At 42.4% G+C, this 22,787-nt stretch overlaps 1 protein-coding gene across 5 annotated transcripts in view; it reads left to right on the top strand.

Annotated features, from left to right (window-relative positions):
* The window catches only part of LRRK1 (leucine rich repeat kinase 1), a 133,216-nt gene that overhangs the window by 50,297 nt on the left and 60,132 nt on the right, over positions 1-22,787 (top strand). For all 5 annotated transcript variants that reach the window (XM_045448806.1, XM_045448807.1, XM_045448810.1 and 2 more), the window contains 3 exons: positions 5,090-5,261; positions 7,908-8,087; positions 8,513-8,661. In XM_045448806.1, the coding sequence (XP_045304762.1) occupies positions 5,090-5,261; positions 7,908-8,087; positions 8,513-8,661 (501 nt within the window). The remainder of the gene's footprint in view (positions 1-5,089; positions 5,262-7,907; positions 8,088-8,512; positions 8,662-22,787) is intronic.

Genomic DNA, 22,787 nt, shown 5'->3' on the forward strand with positions numbered 1-22,787 from the left:
ACGCTGGAGCTCTTATGAATGGGGTTAGTGCTTTTATTAAATAGATCCCACAGACCTCCCTAGCCCTATTCTGCCATGTAAGACAGAAGAGATCAGCCACTAGGAGGAAGGCCCTCGTCTGACCACATTGGCACCATAATCTCAAACATCCAGCCTCCAAAACTGTAAGAAATAATTTTTTGTTATTTTTCTGCCACTCAGTCTGTGGTATTTTGTTATATCAGTTTGAATGGATTAAGGCTTAAAGTGAAGAAGAAAAAAATCACATTATCATATCACTTGATGCAGAAAAAACATTTGACTAAATTTAATACCCTCATGATAGAAACTCTTAGAAAATTAAGAATCGAGGGGAGCTTCCTCAGCCTGATGAATATCTACAGAAACCTACAACAAACTTCATACCTGATGGTGAAAGACTGATTTACCCCTAAATTGGGAATAAGACAAGGCTATCTATTCTCAATGTAATACTGGAAGTTTTATTTGAGAATAATTATATAAAATTATATTCAATATATTACTGGGAGTTCTGGCCAATGCAGTAAGACAAGAAAATGAAATAAAAGGCATACACATCTGAAAGAAAAATAAAACGATCTCTTTTTGCAGATGACATGACAGTCTACATAGAAAATCCAAAAAAGAAATTATCCATAAAAGAAAAAATTGACAAATTAACAACTTTTGCTTTGAGAAAGACCCTGTTAAGAGAGAGAAAAGATAAGCTACAGGCTTGGAGACAATACTTGCAAATCACATATCTGACAAAGGACTCATCTCTGATTCATACATAAAAAATCTCCCAACATTCAACATAAAAGGCAAACAATCCAGTTAAGTAATGTAGGAAATAGATGAAGAAACATTTTGTTGAAGAGTATACACAAATGGCCAATAAATCCATGAGAAGATGTTCAACATCATTAGCCATTAGGGAAATGCAAATTAAGACACAATGGAATATAACTACATATTGATTAGAATGTCTAAAATTAAAAAAAAATAGAAAGCCAAATTCTGATGAGGATGTAGAGAAACTATCTCTCATTCATTATGGTGAGAATATTTCCATTCCGGAAAATAGTTTGGCAGTTTCTTTAAAAACAAAAACACAGGGGCGCCTGGGTGGCGCAGTCGGTTAAGCGTCCGTCCGACTTCAGCCAGGTCACGATCTCGCAGTCCGTGAGTTTGAGCCCCGCGTCGGGCTCTGGGCTGATGGCTCAGAGCCTGGAGCCTGTTTCCCATTCTGTGTCTCCCTCTCTCTCTGCCCCTCCCCCGTTCATGCTCTGTCTCTCTCTGTCCCAAAAATAAATAAACGTTGAAAAAAAAAATTAAAAAAAAAAAACCAAAAAAAACAAAAACACACTTACATTATGACCCAGCAAGTGCACTCCTGAGCGTTTAACCTAGGGAAATGAAAACTTATGTGCGCGCAGAAATCTGTGCATAATTTGTTCTTAGCAGTTCTACTTGTAATAGGAACTAGATACTACATAAAACTCTTAGCAGATGAGTGGTTATACATACAATGGAATATAATATAAAAGTATACTACACATATATAAAATGTAATATATAGTATAAATATATTAAAATATAAATATGATACTAAGTAACACAAAGAAACTCTTTGAAATATGCAGCCATTCAGGTGGATCTCAAGGGCATTATGCTGAGCAGGATATTAAAAAAAAAAAACAATCTCAAAAGGTCACATTCTGTATGATTCCATTCGTATATAAACATTCTCAAAATGGCAAAATTATAGAGATGGAAGAGACATTTGTGGCTGCTGGGGTTAGTGATGGTGGAGGGCAGTAAGGTGAGTGTGACAGTAAAGCGGGGGAGGGGAGGCTGGAGAGACTGGTCTCACAATGGAGTAGTTCTGTATCTTTTTTTTTTTTTAAGTTTTTTAGTGTTTATTTTTGAGAGAGAGTGGGGGGGAGGGGCAAAGAGAGAGGGAGACACAGAATCTGAAGCAGGCTCCGGGCTCCAAGCTGTCAGCACAGATCTCGATGCAGGGCTCGAACCCACAAACCTCGAGATCATGACCCAAGCCTAAGTCCGATGCTTAACCGGCTGAGCTACTCAGGCACCCCGGAGTTGTTCTGTATGTTGATCACAGTGGTGTTTGCACAAGTGCAGAATGATATACCCACATTGTACTAACATCAAATTACTGGGTTTGATCTTGAAGTACAGTTGTGTAAGGTGTCACCATCGGGGGAAACTGAGTTAAGGAAACATGGATGCTCCTCAAGACTGTCTTTGCAACTTCCAATGAGTGTCTACTTCAAAGCAAACAGAAAAAAAAAAAATAAGTGAAGTCTAATTCCACTTTTATAACATTTAAAAACTGGCCAAGAATGAATCTGTGGTGTTAAAAGTCAGGATAGTGGTTATTCCAGGTAGGACAGTGACTAGAAGGGGGACGTTGGAGCACAGATAATCTTAGGTTCCGTGGTCTGGATGTCCATTACATGAATGTGCTCATTTGTAACAGTTCATGAAACTGAACACACAATTCATGTCCTTGTCTGTAGGTGTGTTATATGCCAATAAAAGTTATAATGACTGCAGGTGCCTGGGTGGCTCAGTCGGTTAAGCATTCGACTTCAGCTCAGGTCATGATCTCAAGGTTCATAAGTTCAAGCCCCGTGTCAGGCTCTGTGCTGACAGCTCAGAGCCTGGAGCCTGCTTTGGATTGTATGCCTCCCTCTGTCTGCCCCTTCCCTGCTCGTGCTCTCTCTTTTTGTCTCAAAAATAAATAAACATTAAATTTTTTTTTTTAAGTTACAATGACTAAAGTAAAAAAAGAGTTTGGTTTCATGTGGGATTACCCATGTGTTGATATGGATGAACATGTTCTAGAAGGCTGTGTAAAAGCACTTTCCTTTGCAAAAGGACATTGGGAAGTAGAGGTATGGAGGGAGGCCTCCTTTTTCATTTTATACTTTTCTGTGCTATTTGAATTAAAATAAATACATGCTATAGAGCCTCTGGGCTGTCTCTAGCCAGAGTGCCAGCCCTGACCTTTCCTGCCTTCTGGTTCCTCTTGGCTTCAGGCTTACTCCTAGGAAATTACCACTTCATGAGGATGGGGCTTTTAAGCCTCCAACCCACTAGCGTCTAGACAGCTGTTGGTTGTGTGCAGTGAATCATTTAATCAATCCCTGTGGTTTTTCTCCCTAATGCAAGTGCTTTCCTGGAATGGCAGGCCTCCCGGGCCCCACCCCGGGCAGATTGGCAGGCCAGTGGGTTTTGCTTTTTCGGTCATATTGAATGAGTATGTCATGTCACCAGCTCAGTCACTCTCCTTCAGAGCCCAGGCCTCCCTCCAGGTCCCACAGTTCCTGGGAAGTCTTGGGTAGAATGGGGAGAACATAGGTTTGGGGCTAGACAGACCCCAGTTCAAATCCTGGATAGTTCTGCAGACTGTAAATTCCCTCGCTGTGGGCAAGCCTTCATTTCCTCACCCACAAGATGGAAATACAGTGTGAAAATAAATAAAAGAAACCTCACTTAAACTGGAGTCTGGAAGCCCTGAAAGGGAGTTCTCACGCACTATCACTCACCTTCAGAAGCAAACCCTGCATTCTCCAAGGAGGCTTACCACACCGCAGCTGGAGGAAGGAAGAATTTCTCCTTGCCCAGCAACAGCCCAGCCAATGGGAACTCAGTGAAACACCCTCCCAGCTTCTTCCTTTTTCCCTTGTAAAAGTAAGCCCCTCTCTTCTGTTCTCCAGACTTGGCTATGGTTCACTGTAGTTGGCTTGTCCTGAATTGCAATTCCTCTGCTATTCCCAAATAAACCCATTTTTCAGGTAAAATAAATGGCTCTTTACTTTTTAATTTTAAGTCTATTTATTTATTTTTGAGAGGTGAGGGGGGAGGAGGAGCAGGAAGAGAGAGCATCCCAAGCTGTGAGAACAGAGCCTGATGCGGGGCTCGATCCCACAAACCGCAAGATCAATACCTGAGCCGAAATCCAGAGTCAGACACTTAATTGACTGAGCCACCCAGCCACCCCAGGCTCTTTTCTTTTTTTAAGATCAACAACAAATACAGTCCTCACAAGACTGTTATCAGGATGAAGTGTGACCATGTAAATAGGATGTTCAGTGCATGATAAGAGCTTAATATATCTGTCCCCATCCCTGGGATTCTGTTGACCCATCCCTGTCCATCTCACCCTACAGTGACTCCGAAAGCACAGGTTTCCTAACCTGTTCAGCAAGCAAAATGTGCCCTTTCATGCCACGGATTGGTTCTGGCACCCTCAGTGCTCATCCCAGCTTCTTACACACAGTACGTCCTCAGTAAATGTCAATGATGGCACAGACTGCCTCGGTTCCAATGTGGGTTCTGCGTGCACCTCCTTGAACACCGCTGATGCCCAAGTCCATGGGGAATAGTCAGGTTCCAGGAGGACTTCACGTTTCAGTAATGCAGTCACACCCTGCACATGCCAATCCAGCGTTCTTTTGGAGCCCCAGTGAGCCCACGAAAAGCCAAGGCCATTTTTATAGTCTTTGAAAGCCATTTCCTAGCTGTGTGATCACAGGCAAGCTACAAAACCCCTCTGAACCTCCACGTCCTTGTCCATGTGTTAGTATTCTGCCTCAGATGGGGATACTCACATGATCCCCATCCTCGTGAAGCTTATGGCAGCTTATGCTGTCCCAAAGAAACAGAATGGGAGCCACATTTATATCAAGTTGTCTAGCAGTCACATTCAAAAAGAAACAGAAACAGATGAAATATCAACCGTATGTTTTATTTAATCCGAATGTATTAAAGATCATTTCAACACGTGATCAATATAAAAATTATTGACGAGGTCGTCGACAGTTTTGGACTGAGTCTTTGAAAATTGCGTGTGATTTTATGCTCCCGGCTCCTCTCACTTTGCGTGAGCCCTCTTTGCAAGTCCCCAACACCCACATGCAACCCATAGTGCCATCCCAGACAGCACAGCCCAGTCTTGCCCACAGACTTGGTGAGGTATTTCGAGTTGATTCTCTCGGTACTTCCTAACAGCACCCAGCTCCCCAAAGTCCTATTGTTCCTGCTCTGTTTTGACCAGGGCCGGCTTCTGAGCATCTCAGCGGCCTATGGGGATCTGGAGACCGTCCGATACCTTCTCACCGAGAGACGGGTGGAGCTGCCCACGGAGCCCACTGATGACAACCCAGCTGTGGTGGCAGCGCATTTTGGGCACACTGACGTCGTGCAGGAATTGCTTGAATCTTTGCCAGGTAAATGCCAGGGTGTGAGTTTCTTGGCTACCTCTCAGGACACCCTCTTCTTAGGAATCAGATCGGCATGCGGCGGCGGGGGGGGGGGGGGGGCGGCGGGGGAGGGCTTTCCCTCCAAATGCTGGTTTCTTCACACTTTTAACTAAGCAGGAGCTCCAGAAATCTGGGGCATCAAACTGACAACCAAAGTCAAAACTGCCTGCCAATGGCAACACCACATCCCACATCTCACTCCCTTTAGCTCAGGAGGTAAATGTTCTCATGCCATATTTGATAAGGAATGTGGATCTATGTCCCTTTTTTAAAAAAATTAAAAGGTTATATTCTTTAAAGCAGTTTTAGATTTTCAGAAATACTGATTTGAAAGGACAGGGAATTCCCATATACCCCCCTGCAAAAAGTTCCCCTGCTATTTTTACTTTGTATCAGTGTCATACATTTGTCACAACTGAGGAACTTGAGAGACATGGAGACTTTCAAAAGGTGGTCCCCGCTCTTTCAGAGCTCCTGGTCAAGCCGAGGAAATCAAAACAGAACGGAGTAACTCCGTGCAGTGTAACTGTGCTGAGGTTGAAGTATTTACACAGTGGTCTGTGTAAATACACAGACACAAAGGGAATGTCTTGTCTGGGTGCAGGACAGGGTCTTCATAAGGAGATGACATCTGAGCTGGGTTTTGCAGGGTGAGTAGGAGTTTAGTTGGCAGACAAGAGAAGGAAGGGCTGAGGTTGCCTACTTTTGCAGAGAAGGGGCCTGAGCATGGCTGGACCTGAACATTGTTTTCAGCTGCTCTTGGGGCATCCTATCTTCAACTCAACTAGGGACAGAGTTGCTGAGGACTGAAGGAGTCTAGAGCATTGTTCTGGAACCTGCAGGAAGTGCAGAGATGGGCGGAACAGTGTGTGTGTGTCCCTGTGAATTCCCAAACTGGAGGGGAGGGCAGCCATTGTTAGGAGTAATGTAAGACCAGAAGACACACAAGACACAACTAGAGAACAAGGGAGGGTTTGAGAAGAGGAGATTCGAGGCTCGCAGGGGGTGGGTACATCATTATGTAATTTCTGGTCTCTGTAGCTGAGCAGAGATAGCGCAAGGGAGGAAGAGGCCAGATGGAGACCAAAATGGGGCTCTCTCTGAGTATCACTGGATTGGGACTTCAGAAAATACATGTAGGGGTTTCATATGGTTCAGAAAGAACCCTTTGGTTTCACGTGTTTAAACCTTTTAGTTTTGCATGGCTTAATCCTTGACTTTGCCATTTACTGTGGGACATTTGGCAAGTTCCCAGACCTCTCTGAGCTTTGAGTTCCTCATTCGAAAATCATAGCTTTGAAATATAGCCTGATACAGCTTCCTAAGACTGGTGTACATCCATCCTCAGCAGTTAGCAGCATGATGACTGGATTTCTCATCTCTAGATATCCTGGCGGTAAATGAGTTAGGGATCACTTGTTAATATGTGTTCAAGTACCACCTCCTTTGAGTTGTTAATTCTAGTTACCAGAGGGAGAAGATGGGGCATTTATTTACCATCTGCTGTAGCCCAGGCACTGCACCAGATGCCCTTTGTGCTGAATCTTCATTTCTTCCACCCCCTCCTCACCCCTGTGTCCTGGTCAATTTCTTACCATGGAGGGGAGGGTCCCCATCTCCATGCTTGGGACCACTTTGGTTCCTAAGGACTTTCAGCCTCTGGAAATGAGACAATGTTATAGTGCACTTGGCAAGTGTCAATGTGGAAGATGAGATCATTTTTCCATGGCAGCTACATCTAAAAGGCATCGCATTCCTTTGAACTTGAAGATACTGTAACACTTTAGCCCACACTGTCTCTGTTCATTCAGTGGGCTAAATGTTACTTCATTCTGGAATTAAGTAGGTGGTTCTTGCAGGGAGTAATTCTCAAACTTCTAGGCTGGATAGTTAGATCTATTTCTTTCATCATAGCTTTTTTCTTTCCATTTATGAAAGTAGTGTATGTGTCTTACAGATATTTTCGAAATGCAGTAAAGTGTTAGTACTCTAAAAACATGATGACATATAATGAGTTAGAATGTTTTGAGCCAGGCACTTGACATACATTATGTCATGCAACCCTCACGTTAAACTTGGGAGGGTGAGTGTTATTATTCACATTTTAGCAATGCGTAAACTGAATCAGGGAGAGGCGAAGAAATTTGTTTTAACATTACACCGCTGAAATGTTTTAACCCTAAGCTGCCTGTCTCCAAAGCCCGTGTCCCTGTATGTAATGCTGTTGATGGGGATGGGGATGGGGAAAGGATGAGGGGAATAATGGTCATAATCCCACTACCCAGAGTCAAAGCTGCAACACTGGGATAGTACCTTTTAGTCTTACTTCACACATACATTTTTTTTTATTCAGTTATAATTACATTATATATGCTGTTTCAAATGCTGCTTTTTCTCCTTTGGCATTATGTGATGAGCAAGTGGGTTTATAATGATGTGGGAAAGTGTCCCATGCAATTCAGAGGGACTGTTCCAGAAAGCAGCATCAACCTGACAGAAGGCACTTTCAGCTAGAGACAGGCCAGCTCTATCAATGGTCCAAGGGGACACGGGAGTGGGAAAAACCAGAACCCTTCAGTGACGCTTTCCCTTTGTCCTGTCATCTCCTCCCAGGTCCCTGCAGCCCCCAGAGGCTGCTGAACTGGATGCTGGCCTTGGCTTGCCAACGAGGGCATCTGGGAGTGGTGAAGCTCCTGGTCCTGACACATGGGGCCGACCCGGAAAGCTACGCAGTCAGGAAGAACGAGTTTCCTGTCATTGTGCGCTTGCCTCTCTATGCGGCCATCAAGTCAGGTGGGTCCCCCAGCCAATCCTGCCCATGGGAAGCCTCAAAGTTTCCAGATGTGGGATGGTGGCTTCACCCTCACTTATAGCTCTTAAAGAGCCTATATGGAGACATTTGAAAATTCCATTATTTGCCTCTTTTTCAAGATGTCTGCACCTTCCCTCATTTGCCCCACTCACCCCTGCAAGGGGATTTCAGTGACAGGAACCAACTGTGGCAAATGGGACTGTAGTAGGAGGCACACCACAGGTCAGGGTCCCACAAAAAGTCTCTCACTAACAGGAATTTGACGCCTCAAGGGAGGTAGTAGAGGAACTCTACCAGCACAACTACCCTTTGCATTCCCATTTCACATATTAGCGTCCGCCATTTTGGACAGCTGTGCCACACTCTACATCTGAATGACCTTAGCTTCCCACTTTCTGTCCTTTAGGAAATGAAGACATCGCCATATTCCTGCTTCGGCATGGGGCCTTCTTCTGTTCCTACATCTTATTGGACAGTCCTGACCCCAGCAAACATCTCCTCAGGAAGTACTTCATTGAGGCTAGCACCTTGTCCAGCAACTGTCCGGGAAAAATGGTGAGTTGTCCCTGCCTATGGATGAATGGATAAAGAAGTGGTACATATATATGATCGGATACTTTTCAGTCACAAGAAAGAGGGACATCCTGCCATTTTCAACTAGATGGATAGACTTTGAGTACATTGTGCTAAATGAAATGAGTCAGACACAGAAAGGCAAATACTTTATGATCTTATTTATGTGAGGAATCAGAAAAAGCCAAACTCATAGAAACTCAGAGTAGATGCTTTGCCGGGAGCTGGAGGGTGCAGAAAATGCGGGGATGTTGGTCATACTGTATAAACTTCACTTATAAGACAAAGAAGTTCTGCAGATCTAATATACAGCTTTGTGATTATAGTTAATAATACTGTATTATATACTTGAAAGTTGCTGAAAGAGTAAATCTTAAATGTTCCACCCCAGAAAAGAAATGATGATTAGGTGACATGATACAGGGGTCAGCTAACACTATGGTGGTAATCATTTTGCAACATATAAGTGTATTAAATCAAGTTGTACACCTTCAACTTACCCAATATTATATGTCAATTATATCTGAATTAAACTGGAAAAACATGCAGAATGTGGTTTTAGTTAGTTTTCCATTGTAATAACAAAAAATCATGTTGCGTTACTTCCATTATCATCAATTTGGCTTTTTCTTTTTTTTAATGTTTATTTATTTATTTTGAGAGAGAGAGAGAACAAGCAGGGGAGGGGCAGAGAGAATCCCAAGCGGGCTCCACACTGACAGTGCGGAGCCCAATGGGGGGCTTGATCCCACGAACCATAAGACCATGACCTGAGCTGAAATCAAGGGTTGGATGCTTAACTGACTGAGCCACCCAGGTGCCCCCAATTTGGTTTTTTAAATCTAGCACTCTAGATCAGTCAATGTGGCTAAAAGCCATTCTTTTAAATACATGCCTGAGATGCCTAGGTGGCAGTTAAGGTCAGTTAAGGTCAGTTAAGGTCAGTTAAGCATCTGACTCTTGATATTGGCACAGGTCATGATCTCACAATTTGTGAGATCAAGTACCACATCAGGCTCTGTGCTGACAGTGCAGAGCCTGCTTGGGATTCTCTCTCTCTCTCTCTCTCTCTCTGCCCCTCCCCCACTCGCTCTGTCTCTCTCTCTCTCTCTCAAAATAAATACATAAATAAGCATACATAAATAAATAATCAAACAAATAAATAAATATATCGAGTGAATGTAGCTTAGTTGCCTCCGCCCTTTTCCTGTTGGTGGACATTTGGGTTATTTCTCGGTTTTGCCCCTTGTAATACAGCCTGGTTTTCTAGGATATTTGCTTCTGTAGATCTAAATCCTAAAAGTGGATTGTTTGGGAATCACTTTCTCAAAAACCTATGGGGATTCACACTTTCACCAACATTATATGGGCAATCTCTGTTCCCTTGGCTCTAGATATCCAGAAGCCTTTTAATTTTCATCAGTCTGTTGGATGAAAATGTGAGCTCCTTGTTTTTTTGTTTGTTTGTTTGTTTGTTTGTGTTAATTTTTTTAATGTTTATTTACTTTTGAGAGAGAGAGACAAAGCATGAGCAGGGAGGGGCAGAGAGAGAAGGGACACAGACTGTGAAGCAGGCTCCAGGCTCTGAGCTGTCAGCACAGAGCCTGTCGTGGGGCTCGAAATCACGGACCATGAGACCATGACCTGAGCCGAAGTCAGATGCTTTACTGACTGAGCCACCCAGGAGCCCCTGAGAGCTCCTTGTTTTAATGGCCACGCTATTATTATTAACAATACCAAACATCTTGTCATATCTTTATGAACTATTTGCATTTCCCCTCATTCACATTAGTTGCTTGTTACTATTTGTTGATTATTTTCCTAAAGGGTTGGTCATCTCTTCTCATCTTGGAGCACCTTTGGTATATCAATTTTAAACGTTTTTTAATCATACATATTGCCAATATTTTCTCCAATTCCTTATTTTTCTTTTTTGTCTGTTATCTTTTGTGATAACAAAGATACAAGAATATGTAATCAGGTATGTCTTTTTCTTATGGCATCTGGGTTATATAAGAGAGTCATTCCCACCTCAATTTTATATAAATATTCTCTTCCTGGGGTATCTTGTAATATTTTTATTCTTTTATTTTTTATATTTTAAGCTTTAATTTTTGTGATATGTATTTGTATGTGTGGTATGAGGGAGGGAATCTAGCTTTCACCTTTGCTAGATGGATGTTCAGTTATTCCAGCACAATCTTTTAAATAGAACTTCCTTTTCCTTCTGAATTGAGATGTCACCATGGCTATTTTCCCCAGGATCTATCTGTATCGATTTTGGGATTCTCTGTAGTGGTCCACTGGCCTGTTAATCTATTTCTAAGTAAATGCCATACTTTTTTGATAGTAGACATTTTTTTTTTTTAGTCTTACAGCCTATTAATGCATATTTTCTACTTGTTATTTGGGTTTTTTTCTTTGAAAATATATTGACTGTTATTACACATTTGTTCTTCCATTTTGTGCATTTCCAGCAATGACTCTGTGTAGCTTTTATGTTCTTTAATGAGATTTTGAATTTTATTTTATATTTTTATTTTTCATACTTTAAAAAGATTTTATAGTTTTATTCATAAAGAACCTGGACCTGTCTTGTTTATTGCTTTTCCCACTATTTGAATAAAATGCAATTCTTTTCCATGTCTGTTTTCACCCTGATGTTACTGATACGGAGGAAAGCTCCTTTGTTTATTTATGTTTAATCCAGTCCCTTTGCCAACTTCTCTTATTAATTCTAATAGTTTTTAGAAGAGTTCTTGAAACTTTTAGGCATGTGATTAAGTTATCTGCAAATTCCAAATAGGTTTGTCTCTCCCTCTCTAATATTTATATAATTTATTTTATTTCATGTCCTGTGGTATCACTAGAAATGTCAAAAGTTGAGTCATCATGATAGAGATGCATCTCTCTTGTTCCTGATTTTAAAGGTCTTGTCCTCAGCAATCTATAGGCATTTGCTGTAGATTTTTGGTATATAGACTGTTACTATATTTGGGTAGTTTCCATATCTTTTTTTCTGCTTAAGAGTTTTTATTATAAGGGAAGATTGTGGGATTTTGTCAAATTCCTTTTTGGAATTTTTGGCAGCTATTGATACATTCATGAAACCTTTCTACTTTAATTTGTTGATGTAACAAATGATGATGATAAATTTCCCTTTTCATTTATGATGTTGGACAGTTTTACTTTTTCTCTTTTAAACTTAATCAGACCAGCCAGGGATTTATATGTTCTAGTGGTTTTGTCAAAGGACTTGCTAGATTTACGTATGTATGTATGTATGTATGTATGTATGTATGTATGTATTTAATGGTTTGTTTGTTTCTTATTCATTAATTTTATCTTTATCTATACTAAAATCATCACATCTCCCTCTTTGAATACTGAGTGTTTGTCTTTGAGTATTTTGGATATTGCGGTATGAGATTTCCTGGGCTAATCCAGGCTCCAGACTTCACTGCTCTAGGACCTTCATATGGTAACTTTACTTCTCTGTTTTGTTTCCTTATCTGAAAGATAAGAAAGATAAAGAGAGATAAAGTATTTGTCTCAGAGGGATGCTTGACAGTTAAATGTGGTAATATTTGTAACATTCTAAAAACAATGCCTGGCACATAAGTACCTAATAGAAAATAGCTATTATTATTGGAGTTCTTTTTTAGATTTACTAAGTTAAATACTTCAGTCTTTTTTCCTCCTAATTTTAGCTTGTCATTTGCATTATTCAGTCTTTCGTGTGCTATCAATTTGTGCTGGCTTTCTTTATCAGAATCTGAAATATACACATGGACGTACACATAAACATTTATAAAATACATGTTTATGTATTATGTGTACATACGTATTTCCTGCTTCTGATTTTTTTTTCTACCTTGTCACATGGTTCTATAAGTTTTTGCTTCATATGCCTGGTTTATGGCTTTAGGACCCATTTTGACTTATTTCATTATGTCAAATAACTGCTTTAACCCTGTTCATGCTCCTATCATTAAAATTGGGATTGTCCGCTCTTCACATGGCCCCAGGACGTTATTTTTTTTTTTTTTTTGAATCAACCTTTTATAAGTTTTCCCAGACATTTATCTTCGGTTTTTTGATTGTCTTAGGTGTATTTTATAAACAGCGTTTAGTTTTTAATCCCATCTGAGAGTGTATCTTTCAGGAATCCACTCAATTCACATTTATGTGGTACCTGTCATACTAACTTATTACTCCCATCTTTTTATATTCTATTCATCGCTATTTCCTTTTAACCGGTCCCTTATTTGCTGGTTTTGTAGTTTTTAAAGAATACCAGGGGTGCCTGGCTGGCTCAGTCATTAGAACATGCAACTTTTGATCTTGGGGTTGTGAGCTCCAGCCCCACACTGGGTGTAGAGATTACATAAAAATAAAATTTTAAAAAATAAATAAATAACGTAAAGAATACCAATATTCTTATCAATAGTAAATGTACAATAAATGTTAAAGATTAACCTCATGTTGTAAAGGAAATAGTGATCATCCAGCCTCTACCTTTATATTGTCCTTGGTGTTTTTCCCAACACCTTCTTACCCTATTTGATCCCTACAACACCTTGGTATGAACTGCAGGGATATAATCTGTTTTCCAGATGAAAATATTATGGTTTAGAGACATTCTGTTACTTGTCCAAGGACAGCAAATACTAAGCAGTAATACTCAGACCAGAACCTGAGTCTTCTGAACTCAGGGCTTTTCCCATTTCTTGATTCCTGAACTGTACCTCCCAAGTTCATCAGCGGTTATCATATTTCTCTGTACATGGACTCCCTGGGAACTTCTAAGAATCCCAGTGCTCCTGTCATACCCTACACTGATTGAATCTGCATCAGTTTAGTGTAAAACATTCCCCAGGTGATTCCAGTGTGCCCCCAAGCTTGAGAGCCAGTGACTTTGATTTTCTTGGCTAAAGGTTAAAAGCAGAAATGGTTGGCATCTATATCTCCCATCTTTTCTACAGGGTAAATCCTGCTACGTTTGCCAAGATAGTCATAGAGCATAAAAGTCATTATTGCGTGTTAGAAGGAGTAGACAAAGAAAAGACAATGTTACTTTTCTTCTCCGTGGCCCAGGAGAGAAAATGAACTTTACAGTGCAGACTGAGTCATAAGGATTTTTTGGGCTTCCCCAAAACAGGTGGTATTTTGATTATTCACGTGAATTTCAAAGGCAAGTGCCTTTGTGTCTGGCAGTGGGTGTGTCGGGCTGCCTGTGATCTCTAACCTATGATAGCACATTCCTTCCGTGCTTCTGGCAGAGGAAAGGGAGGCAGGCACAGTCCAGAGGGACCCAGCAATCAGGAAGGATGACTCAGGAGCCAGAGGTAAGTGCTGCTACCTTTCCAGGTGAGCAGTGGGTCTGAACTGGCATTTTGGGCTCAGAATATTAGGCAAGAGCCGTCGTTACAAGGGTGCTTTGCTGCCATGGATGCACAGCCTGAAAACTACCTTGCCTTTGCTGGTGTTCGCGGCAGTGACCTTGCAGAAGTAGTCCTCTTGTTTTCTGTGCGTTTATGCTCTGCCTCTTCCACCAGCTGGTGGGTATTTTGTGTATAATCGCTGCCTCTGTGGAAGCCAGAGCCAGTGAAGGTTCAGAGCCTTCCTGCGTGCCTTCGGGTCAGACTGCCAGAACCTGCCTCTGCCCACAAATGGGGAAGTGCAGAAAAGTCCACATTGATTTTCCACTGGCAACAGCAGGTTGCTTAGGTTGTGTTGGTGTTTGGCGAGGAAGGTCCCAGAGCCCACACCACGTGGTCTGGACATACTTTTAGAAGAGCAAACACAAAGCCAAGTCGGACCTGGCCGGAGCTGTTTCCTGGCTCTGGTTTGCTGGCCCCCCTCTTGAAAGCTGCCAAACCCTTGCCTGAAAGTTTAACGAGACGGCCTGTGTTCATGGCAGAGGTCCTGTCAATGTTTGCTTTGTTGCCATGAGAAATAGCAACATTTGGCATGCCCAGAAAGGAACAAGAAAACTCAGAAATGCCAGGAAAGGCCTGAGCAGGTCCTGGAATAGCCATGATGTTTGTCTCCATTCAAGCAGTTAGCAGGCCTGGCGATAGGGCTTTCTGGGGCTGCTCTGAGTATTGCAAGTAGACAAGAACTGGAATTAATCTTGAGGCAACCCAATGGAGAAATTATTAATTTCCTTCTAAAAGTCTCTAATGGTTTTAAATTGGGCAACTCGCCTAGAGAGGAACATTGGTTATCATTACCATCATCATAATCTTCGTCGTCATGATCACTTTTTGGATCAGCTCTGGCTTATGTGCCTTAAAAATTCCTGGTGGCCCACCATTCAGATGCCTGTGTCTGTGCCCAGGAACAAACGTTCTGGCTGCACATTTTCCGAGCTGAAGCAGCTCTTCTCCATCCACGTGATCTGGGGCGGGAGGGGTGGGGGTGGGGGTGGTGTCCAAGGATTTGTGTTTGCAGGATGCTCAGAAAGGATAGGAAGCAGCAAATATGGCCTCTTGGCTGTTGCTGGGGCCTTCGTGAGTGGCTGACGGATTGACTGACAGGTCGGGCGAGAGCACCTGAAATCCCATGGGAAAGCAGCCTTTTCTTTCTTCTTCTTCTTTTTTTTAATGTTTATTTATTTTTGAGAGAGAGAGCGAGACAGTGTGAGTGGGGGGGGGGGGGGGGCAGAGACAGAGGGAGACACAGAATCCAAAGCAGGCTCCAGGCTCCGAGCTGTCTGCACAGAGCCCGATGAGGGGCTCAAACCCATGAACCGTGAGATCATGATCCAAGCTGAAGTCAGAAGTTTAACCAACTGAGCCACCCAGATGCTCCATGCAAGAAGCCTTTTCTGAGGGACACTGAGTCCTCTGGGGAACACCCTTGTCTTGGATTAGGCCTACTGCTTGATGCAAAGAGTTTTTATTCAAGAGCTTTATGCTCTCCAGGGGCATCTGGGTGGCTCAGTCAGTTAAGCATCCGACTTTGGTTCAGGTCATGATCTACTGGTTCATGAGTTTGAGCCCCATGTTGGGCTCTGTGCTGACAGCTCAGAGCCTGAAGCCTGCTTCAGATTCTGTGTCTCCCTCTCTCTCTGCTCCTCCCCAACTCACTCTCTCTCTCTCTCTCTCTCTCAAAAATAAGTATTTAAAAAAAAGAGTTTTATGCTTTCCAGAGTATTTCGACGTATGCACATTCCCACCTTCTTAGACCCTCACACCCTCCTCACAGCTGGCAGTGTAACAGGTGTAGGAACTGGTGTCCCCAGAATTCAGTCTCTGGAGCAGCAGCACCCCAGCGGGTAGGAGGCGGCTCTGGGAGCAGACGCACCACCCGGGGCCTGGCCTTCTCACCACTCGCTTGTGTGAGAGGAAGAGAAAGCCTTTCACCAGACCCTCGAAAAGTCACAAACTCAGACTCAGGACTGTTGCGGCCTCTGTCCATCAATTCGACCTTTCTTGTGCTTTCGTGAGGAATTTAGCTGATGATTCTACACGTGTCTGTTTTCTCCAGTTTCCAAATACTGAATCTTTCCCTGCCCTCATGCCTTCCTTCTCCGGACGCTTTCTGGGTATACCATCCATGCTGTTAGTTCTTCTTAGAACTTGAAATAGGGTAGTGAGGTTATACAGTAGAGGAAGTGAGCAAGGACACAGGATAACCTTTCAAGGAGGCTTTCGTGACAGAGTTCCTCCCAGATCTTAAACCATGATATGAAACAGCAGTGAAAGAAACCACTTGTATTTAGTTAAAATGAAGAAACTGATGAATAAAACAGAGATGCAGAAATATTAAAAACTATGATTTGAGGGGCGCCTGGGTGGCGCAGTCAGTTAAGCGTCCGACTTCAGCCAGGTCACGATCTCGCGGTCCGTGAGTTTGAGCCCCGCGTCGGGCTCTGGGCTGATGGCTCAGAGCCTGGAGCCTGTTTCCGATTCTGTGTCTCCCTCTCTGTCTGCCCCTCCCCCGTTCATGCTCTGTCTCTCTCTGTCCCAAAAATAAATAAAAACGTTGAAAAAAAATTTTTTTTTAAAAATAAAAAACAAAACAAAAAAAAAAAAAAACCTATGATTTGAGCTTAATGACAAACTGGAAAACACAGTAAGGAAAGAGTGCAAAGAAACAGTATCAGATGTGGTTGCTAGGGTGGGTATCAGTATATAGACAATTACATCTGTAGCGATGCAAATACACTTCAGACAGGTGAGTTAAACACTGGAAACCCATCAGAATACATTTTTAAAAGGGCATTTATCCCAGTTGTGAAAGAGAGATGATTACATTACCAAGTTTTTTACAAATATAAAGGTACATCGCCAGAAATCAGATGAGTGATTTATATATTAAAGCCACTTATAGGAAAATAAATTTTGAAAAGAAATATAAAAAAGAGAGCAATAGAAGATTTTTGAAAAAAAAAACTGACCAAAACTTAAATTCAAAATAGATCATTGGTAGAATGTACATGGCAGGCGATGACTGAATTTAATTCAGCCAGTGTTTATAGATCACCTGCTACGTGCTTGGGACTCAGGGGTAACCAAGCCAGAACCATGGCCCTTGCCACCACATTGCTCATAAATTCTGTTGAGTAAGAAATTGAGAGAAATTAATGATTAATTTACATATAAGGAAACACAGGCAGCAAATCATGGCATGGATACATACATAAATTCAATGATAATTATAGAAAGTTGAATTAAAGCAACTTAGAAGAACTGACAGAAACCTGTTAAACTAGCAAAAATAAATATAAATGCTGAGTAAGACACTTGGCGGGGTCACAGAGAAATAGGCCTTACTGCTGGCACTGTAAATCTGTTCCGTATGTGTGCAAAGTTATTGGCATCATGTGACAAAAGCCATAAAACTCTTTCTCCCAGTGAACTGTTCTGAATTGGGCATTTCCTTTCTGAGAGATACCTCTAGGACATAACTTAAAAGGAAAAAAAGCTATTCTCACAAACGTGATCAACACCCTGCTATTTATAATAAGAAGAAATTAGGGGAAGGGAAAAAAGCGTCCAGCAGCAGGCGAAATTGTACCATTCGTGCAGGGTGGATACCACATAGCCAAGGAAGAAGCATGCCTGTCTCCCCAGCACTTAGCACACACGGTTCCTTGACCCTAGGACACCCTTCAAATCGTAACCCCCACACAACATCCTCAGGAAGGCTTCCTTGATCCACAGGCCTGGTCAGATCCCCTTATATCTCTCAGAGCTTCCTGTCCATTGTATTCACAGCACTTAACAAGGTTTGAGATTGTCTGGATGACATTATTGTATAATGTCAGCTCTCCCATCTGACTGGAAGCTTCTCAAAAGCAGGGGAGTTAGCCAATTTGCTTTGTGTTTGACCCCCAGTGTAGGGCCTGGGAAAGATGAACAGATGGTTGCATGCATGAATGGATGGATGGATGGACAGATGGATGGATGGATGGATGGATGGATGGATGGATGGATGGAAGGATGGATGAAATTTTATAGATGCAGTAACCTCCCATTTACATAAGACTTCATAGCTGACAACTTTGGCAGACATTCTGCTGTATTCCCCTATACAGTCCTATAAGGTAGAAATTTTTGTCTTTGTTTAAAAGTTGAGGAAGGGACGCCTGGGTGACTCAGTCAGTTAAGCCTCCAACTTCAGCTCAGGTCACGATCTCATGGCTTGTGAGTTCGAGCCCCACATCGGGCTCTGTGCTGACATCTTGGAGCCTGGAGCCTGCCTTGGATTCTGTGTCTCCCTCCCTCTCTGCCCCCTCCCCTACTTGTGCTCTGTCTCCTCTGTCTCTCAAAAATAAATAAATGTTAAAAAAAATTTTTTTAAGTTGAAGAAGCAAAGGTTTGCTCAGTAATAAGCTAAATAGTTTAGTTAACTGCAGACATTTTATTTCTTGTGTACCCCCCCTCCGCCCCTTCTCAAATAGTTGGCAAAATTAACTTGGAACTAGTGATGGAATATTTCTTGTAACCTTCCCATTTTTAAAAGGAAGGACTGAAATACTACAGGGGAAAAAAAAAACACAGTGAATGTTTAAAGAAAAAAAAAAAAAACCCTTCTCTTTATTTTAAAAAATTTTAGTGAAGAAAAAGTGATACATTTTATTAAACACTTTTTGGCGTTCAGATACTCTTAACTGTGGAGAACAAACTGAGGGTTACCAGAGGGGAGGTGACTGGGTGGATGGGTGAAGTAGGTGATGGGGGTTGAGGGGTGCGCTTGTCCTGATGGGCTCTGAGTAATGGACAGAATTGCCGAATCACTGTATTGTACACCTGAACTGATACAACACTGTATGTTAGCTACATTGGAATTTTTAAAAATTAATAAAAAAATAAAAGTTAAAACTTTGGGATAAAATACTAAAAAAGACACATATTGAATTAGGAAACTTTGGTCAGTGAGCCACTAGTTATTTTCCTTATTTGTTTGTCTTATGTACGTGATTTTGTTTTTTCTCTGTTTATGTCACTTTGAGAATTTCTATCTTTGAAAGTGAATCTGGAATTTCAACATCTTTATTTGGTTTGTTACCTGTGGCCAAGGACAACACCTTCCATAACTTAAACATTGTTTTTACACGGTTGTCAGATTATCATTTTCATTCTCAGATTACTAAAAGTACATTTAAACTTTTTTTAATTTAGTCTTTTGTTATTGACTTTATTATTATTATTATTATTTCAAAGGCCCTTGAATTGGCTTTATTTATCTTGGCTTTATTATCTTCCTTGTCTTCACTTCATTCTGGTTTTTCTGTGCTTAATCTATTTGTTCTAATTTTCCTGTTTTTCTACGCTTAGTCTAATTGGTCTAATTTTCCTGTTTTCTTTTAGCTTTCTAACTTGGGCGGGGCTGGTTTACAACGTTTCACTTTTTCGTTTTGCAATTCTGATCAGAGTTGTGCGTTTTCTTTTTCATTACTTGTAATGTTTTCGTTGTTCTAAAAACAGATTCTGTTGTGACTCGGTTTCTCTCTGCCACACACGCATTACTTAAAAGGGCGTGTTTTCATGTTCAAAGAATTGGCCACCTTCTAATCCTGCCTCCACCCTTGGTTCTACCTGTACATTGCCGTGGTCTTGAGATAAGATATTGTCTTCTGTCTCAAGAGATGTTTGCCTCTCCCTGCTCCCTTTTTTCCTTTTCCTTTTTCCTGTTTACTTTTCCTTCACACTCAGAATTTAATCAGTAAATGTGCACCTTCCTATCTATTTGAACACAAAACTCATTCTCCTGCCTCCTACCATTGGTGTGTCCCATTTTTATGGTGGTGTGTACCTCTAGAATTCCTCGCTTCATTTTTTGCTTAGTGGATCTGTCCTAGTCTGCTGGTACTTTTCTTCAATTTTCATTAGTTTTTCTTTTCCCTTTTGCCCTGGGTTGGAGCACAAAGACTTAGCATGGCTGTATTTTGGGGTGGGGGTTGTTCGGGTATCTTTATTACTATCAGGGAGCCTTGGTTATTTCTCGTCATGCCTTTGAAACAGTGTCAGCTTTTCCACGGCCATGGGAACATGGCGGTATGGTAGGATGGGACCAGACAGAGCACTGGGCACCTGCATCGCCATCCTGGTTCTGTTACCTTTGAGCAGATTGTCTCCCTGAGCTTCTTTATGGGCAAATGGTGCCTGACCTTACAAGGTTACTGTGAGAGTCAGCCGAAAGAGTGGGCAGGAAAGTCGGTACGTGCATCGCAGAGAGTCACCAGGAATGTGTCATCCTGTGATCCTAGCTCGACTTCCAGACGGTTTCCCTACAGTCTGACCTTGAGTGTGCCCTTGGAGGCAGCAGACAGTTCCGTGTTGACTGTTGAACATGCCATCATTGGTTTGCTTGTAAGTTATTTTGGTACTTCTGTTTCCCATTGATCTGGTTTCTATGGTAATATTTCCTTGTGTTTGTTTGTCTTGAATGATATTGGCAGCGAACCACTTTACTAATTCTGATATTGCAGCATTTTGAGCAGACATGCTTTTTCAGAACAGATTACATTGTTTTTCCTCAGTCATTTCATTAACTGCCTCATTAAATTAATCTTCCTCCTGAGTCTGAAAAGAAGGCTGACCTCCTCTCTCTCTTTATCTGTCCCTTCCTTTACTCCCTGTAGTTATTCTCAGGTCCGTTTTGAAATGCTCCTTTACACTATGGAGCCCTCCCAGGCTTTTTGCTAATTTCATGACCGATCTTGCTGTCCTTTCCCTCACCTTTTTATCATATTTCTAATCTACTTATCTCAATAGGCATCCTTTTGGACTTCAAGAATCTCTGTTTCTTTGTTTTCCTTTTTTAATGTATGGGCCTCTGTTGATGGAATGTTCCAAGATCTCAGGTCTTGACTTCTGTAGTCTTCGTTTCACTTGTTATCTTCTATATCTGCTACCGTAACAAAGTACCAAAAACTGGTTGTTGAGAGATGTGTTGTCTCAAGTTCTGAAGGTCAGAAGCCTGACATCAAGATGTCAGCAGCAGGACTATGTTCCCTCTCAGCTCCAGGGGAGGGTCCTTCCTTGCCTCTTCCTAACTTCTGGTGGTAGCTGGCAGTCTGCGACTTTCCTTGGCTCGTAAACCCGTTACCCCAGCCACATGCCATTTTCCCCTGCACGTCTTTGCACCGTCCTCTCTCTGCATGTATCTGCCTTTGTGACTCAGTCTCCCCTTTTCATAAGGACACCAGTCAGTCATATTAGATGAGGACCCGCCTTAATAACCTCATTCTAACTTAATTATCTCTGTAAAGACCCTGTTTCCAATGAAGCTCACATTTGGAGGTACTGGGGATTGGGGCTTCAACGTATCTTTTATGGGGAACACAGTTCAGCTCATAACACCATCCTTGTGGCCGCCGCTCTGTTGCCCTTGACCTGGGTCCACCACTCGTGCCCACTTTGTGTGCATGGGAAGACACCCAGTGTCCTGCTCATCTTTACATGCTGAATGTTCCCTCTCTTCTCGAGAGCCCTACACTCTGGCAGGGACTTGAGCGGCAGGAGTTTGGAAGGTCTCACATGGAGCATTCCTCCCGGGGATGACGAGGCAGGCACAGACGGTTCTTATGCGTCATAGCCCTCACGCGCACGAGGAGGCTGGGACAGAGCTGCCGTCCCCAACATGCTGGTCCTCTGTCCAGCCAAACCCTTGTCATCCATGACCTCCTCTCACAGTCCGGCTTCCCAGAGAACATTTGCAGGCACCTTCACTTTTAGGGTTTCTTTGGGTTTATTCCTCAGGCTTTTTAGCAAGTCAGTTCTGTTTAGATTAGACCCATTGGTTTTGTGGCCTCCGCAGCGGTCTGGTTGCCCTGACTGCTCCTTTCCCTATCAGAAAGTTGTTCCTGTCTTTCTGGCTGGTTCAACAAGGAGAAGACCCCTCTGCCATCATCCCAGGAATTTTCGCTTAATCATAGAAAGAAGGGCTTGAGTTTTATGTTGGCCACGGATTCACAAATACATTTTAGAAGATTCTATTTATCCTGCATCCCCTTTTATTTCTTTTTAAGTTTATTTATTTATTTTGGGGCGGCGGGGGGAAACATGTGTGAGCAGGGGAGGGGCAGAGAGAAATGGAGGGAGAGAATCCCAAGCACGCTTCACACTGTCAGTGCAGAGCCCAACGTGGGGCTCGAACTCACAAACTATGAGATCATGACCTGAGCTGAAATCAAGACTCAGACGCTTAACCGTCAGAGCCACCCACGTGCCCCTCCCCCATCCCCTTTTAACATGTACGTCTTGACTGAATAGACTAATTCAAGAAGCTGCCTTTTTGTGTCATTCCCTAGTGTCATGGAGCTCCAGTCGGTTACCTCAAGGGATTTATAGTCTCTAGGAGGGAAGATTCTTACACAGTTAACCACAGGCCACAGGTCAAATGCTGACCAACTGGGAGGAACGATGGATTGGCAAGACAGGGAGAAGAGGTACGAATTCTGCTCTGTGGGCCCCGCAGAGACAAGTAACGATGTAACATCGAACCTCTACTCTGGTGGGGCTGCTCTCCACCTAACCAATGGCAGAGGCCCTCGGCGCAACCACCCACCCCCACCCCGCCAACCTGCAACTGTCAACGTTAAAAACCAGGCTGAAAGCTTTGTAGACCACAGCCCTCCACTCACCAGTTAT

The sequence above is a fragment of the Leopardus geoffroyi genome, chromosome B3 (genome assembly GCF_018350155.1).
Source record: "Leopardus geoffroyi isolate Oge1 chromosome B3, O.geoffroyi_Oge1_pat1.0, whole genome shotgun sequence".
NCBI lineage: Eukaryota > Metazoa > Chordata > Mammalia > Carnivora > Felidae > Leopardus > Leopardus geoffroyi.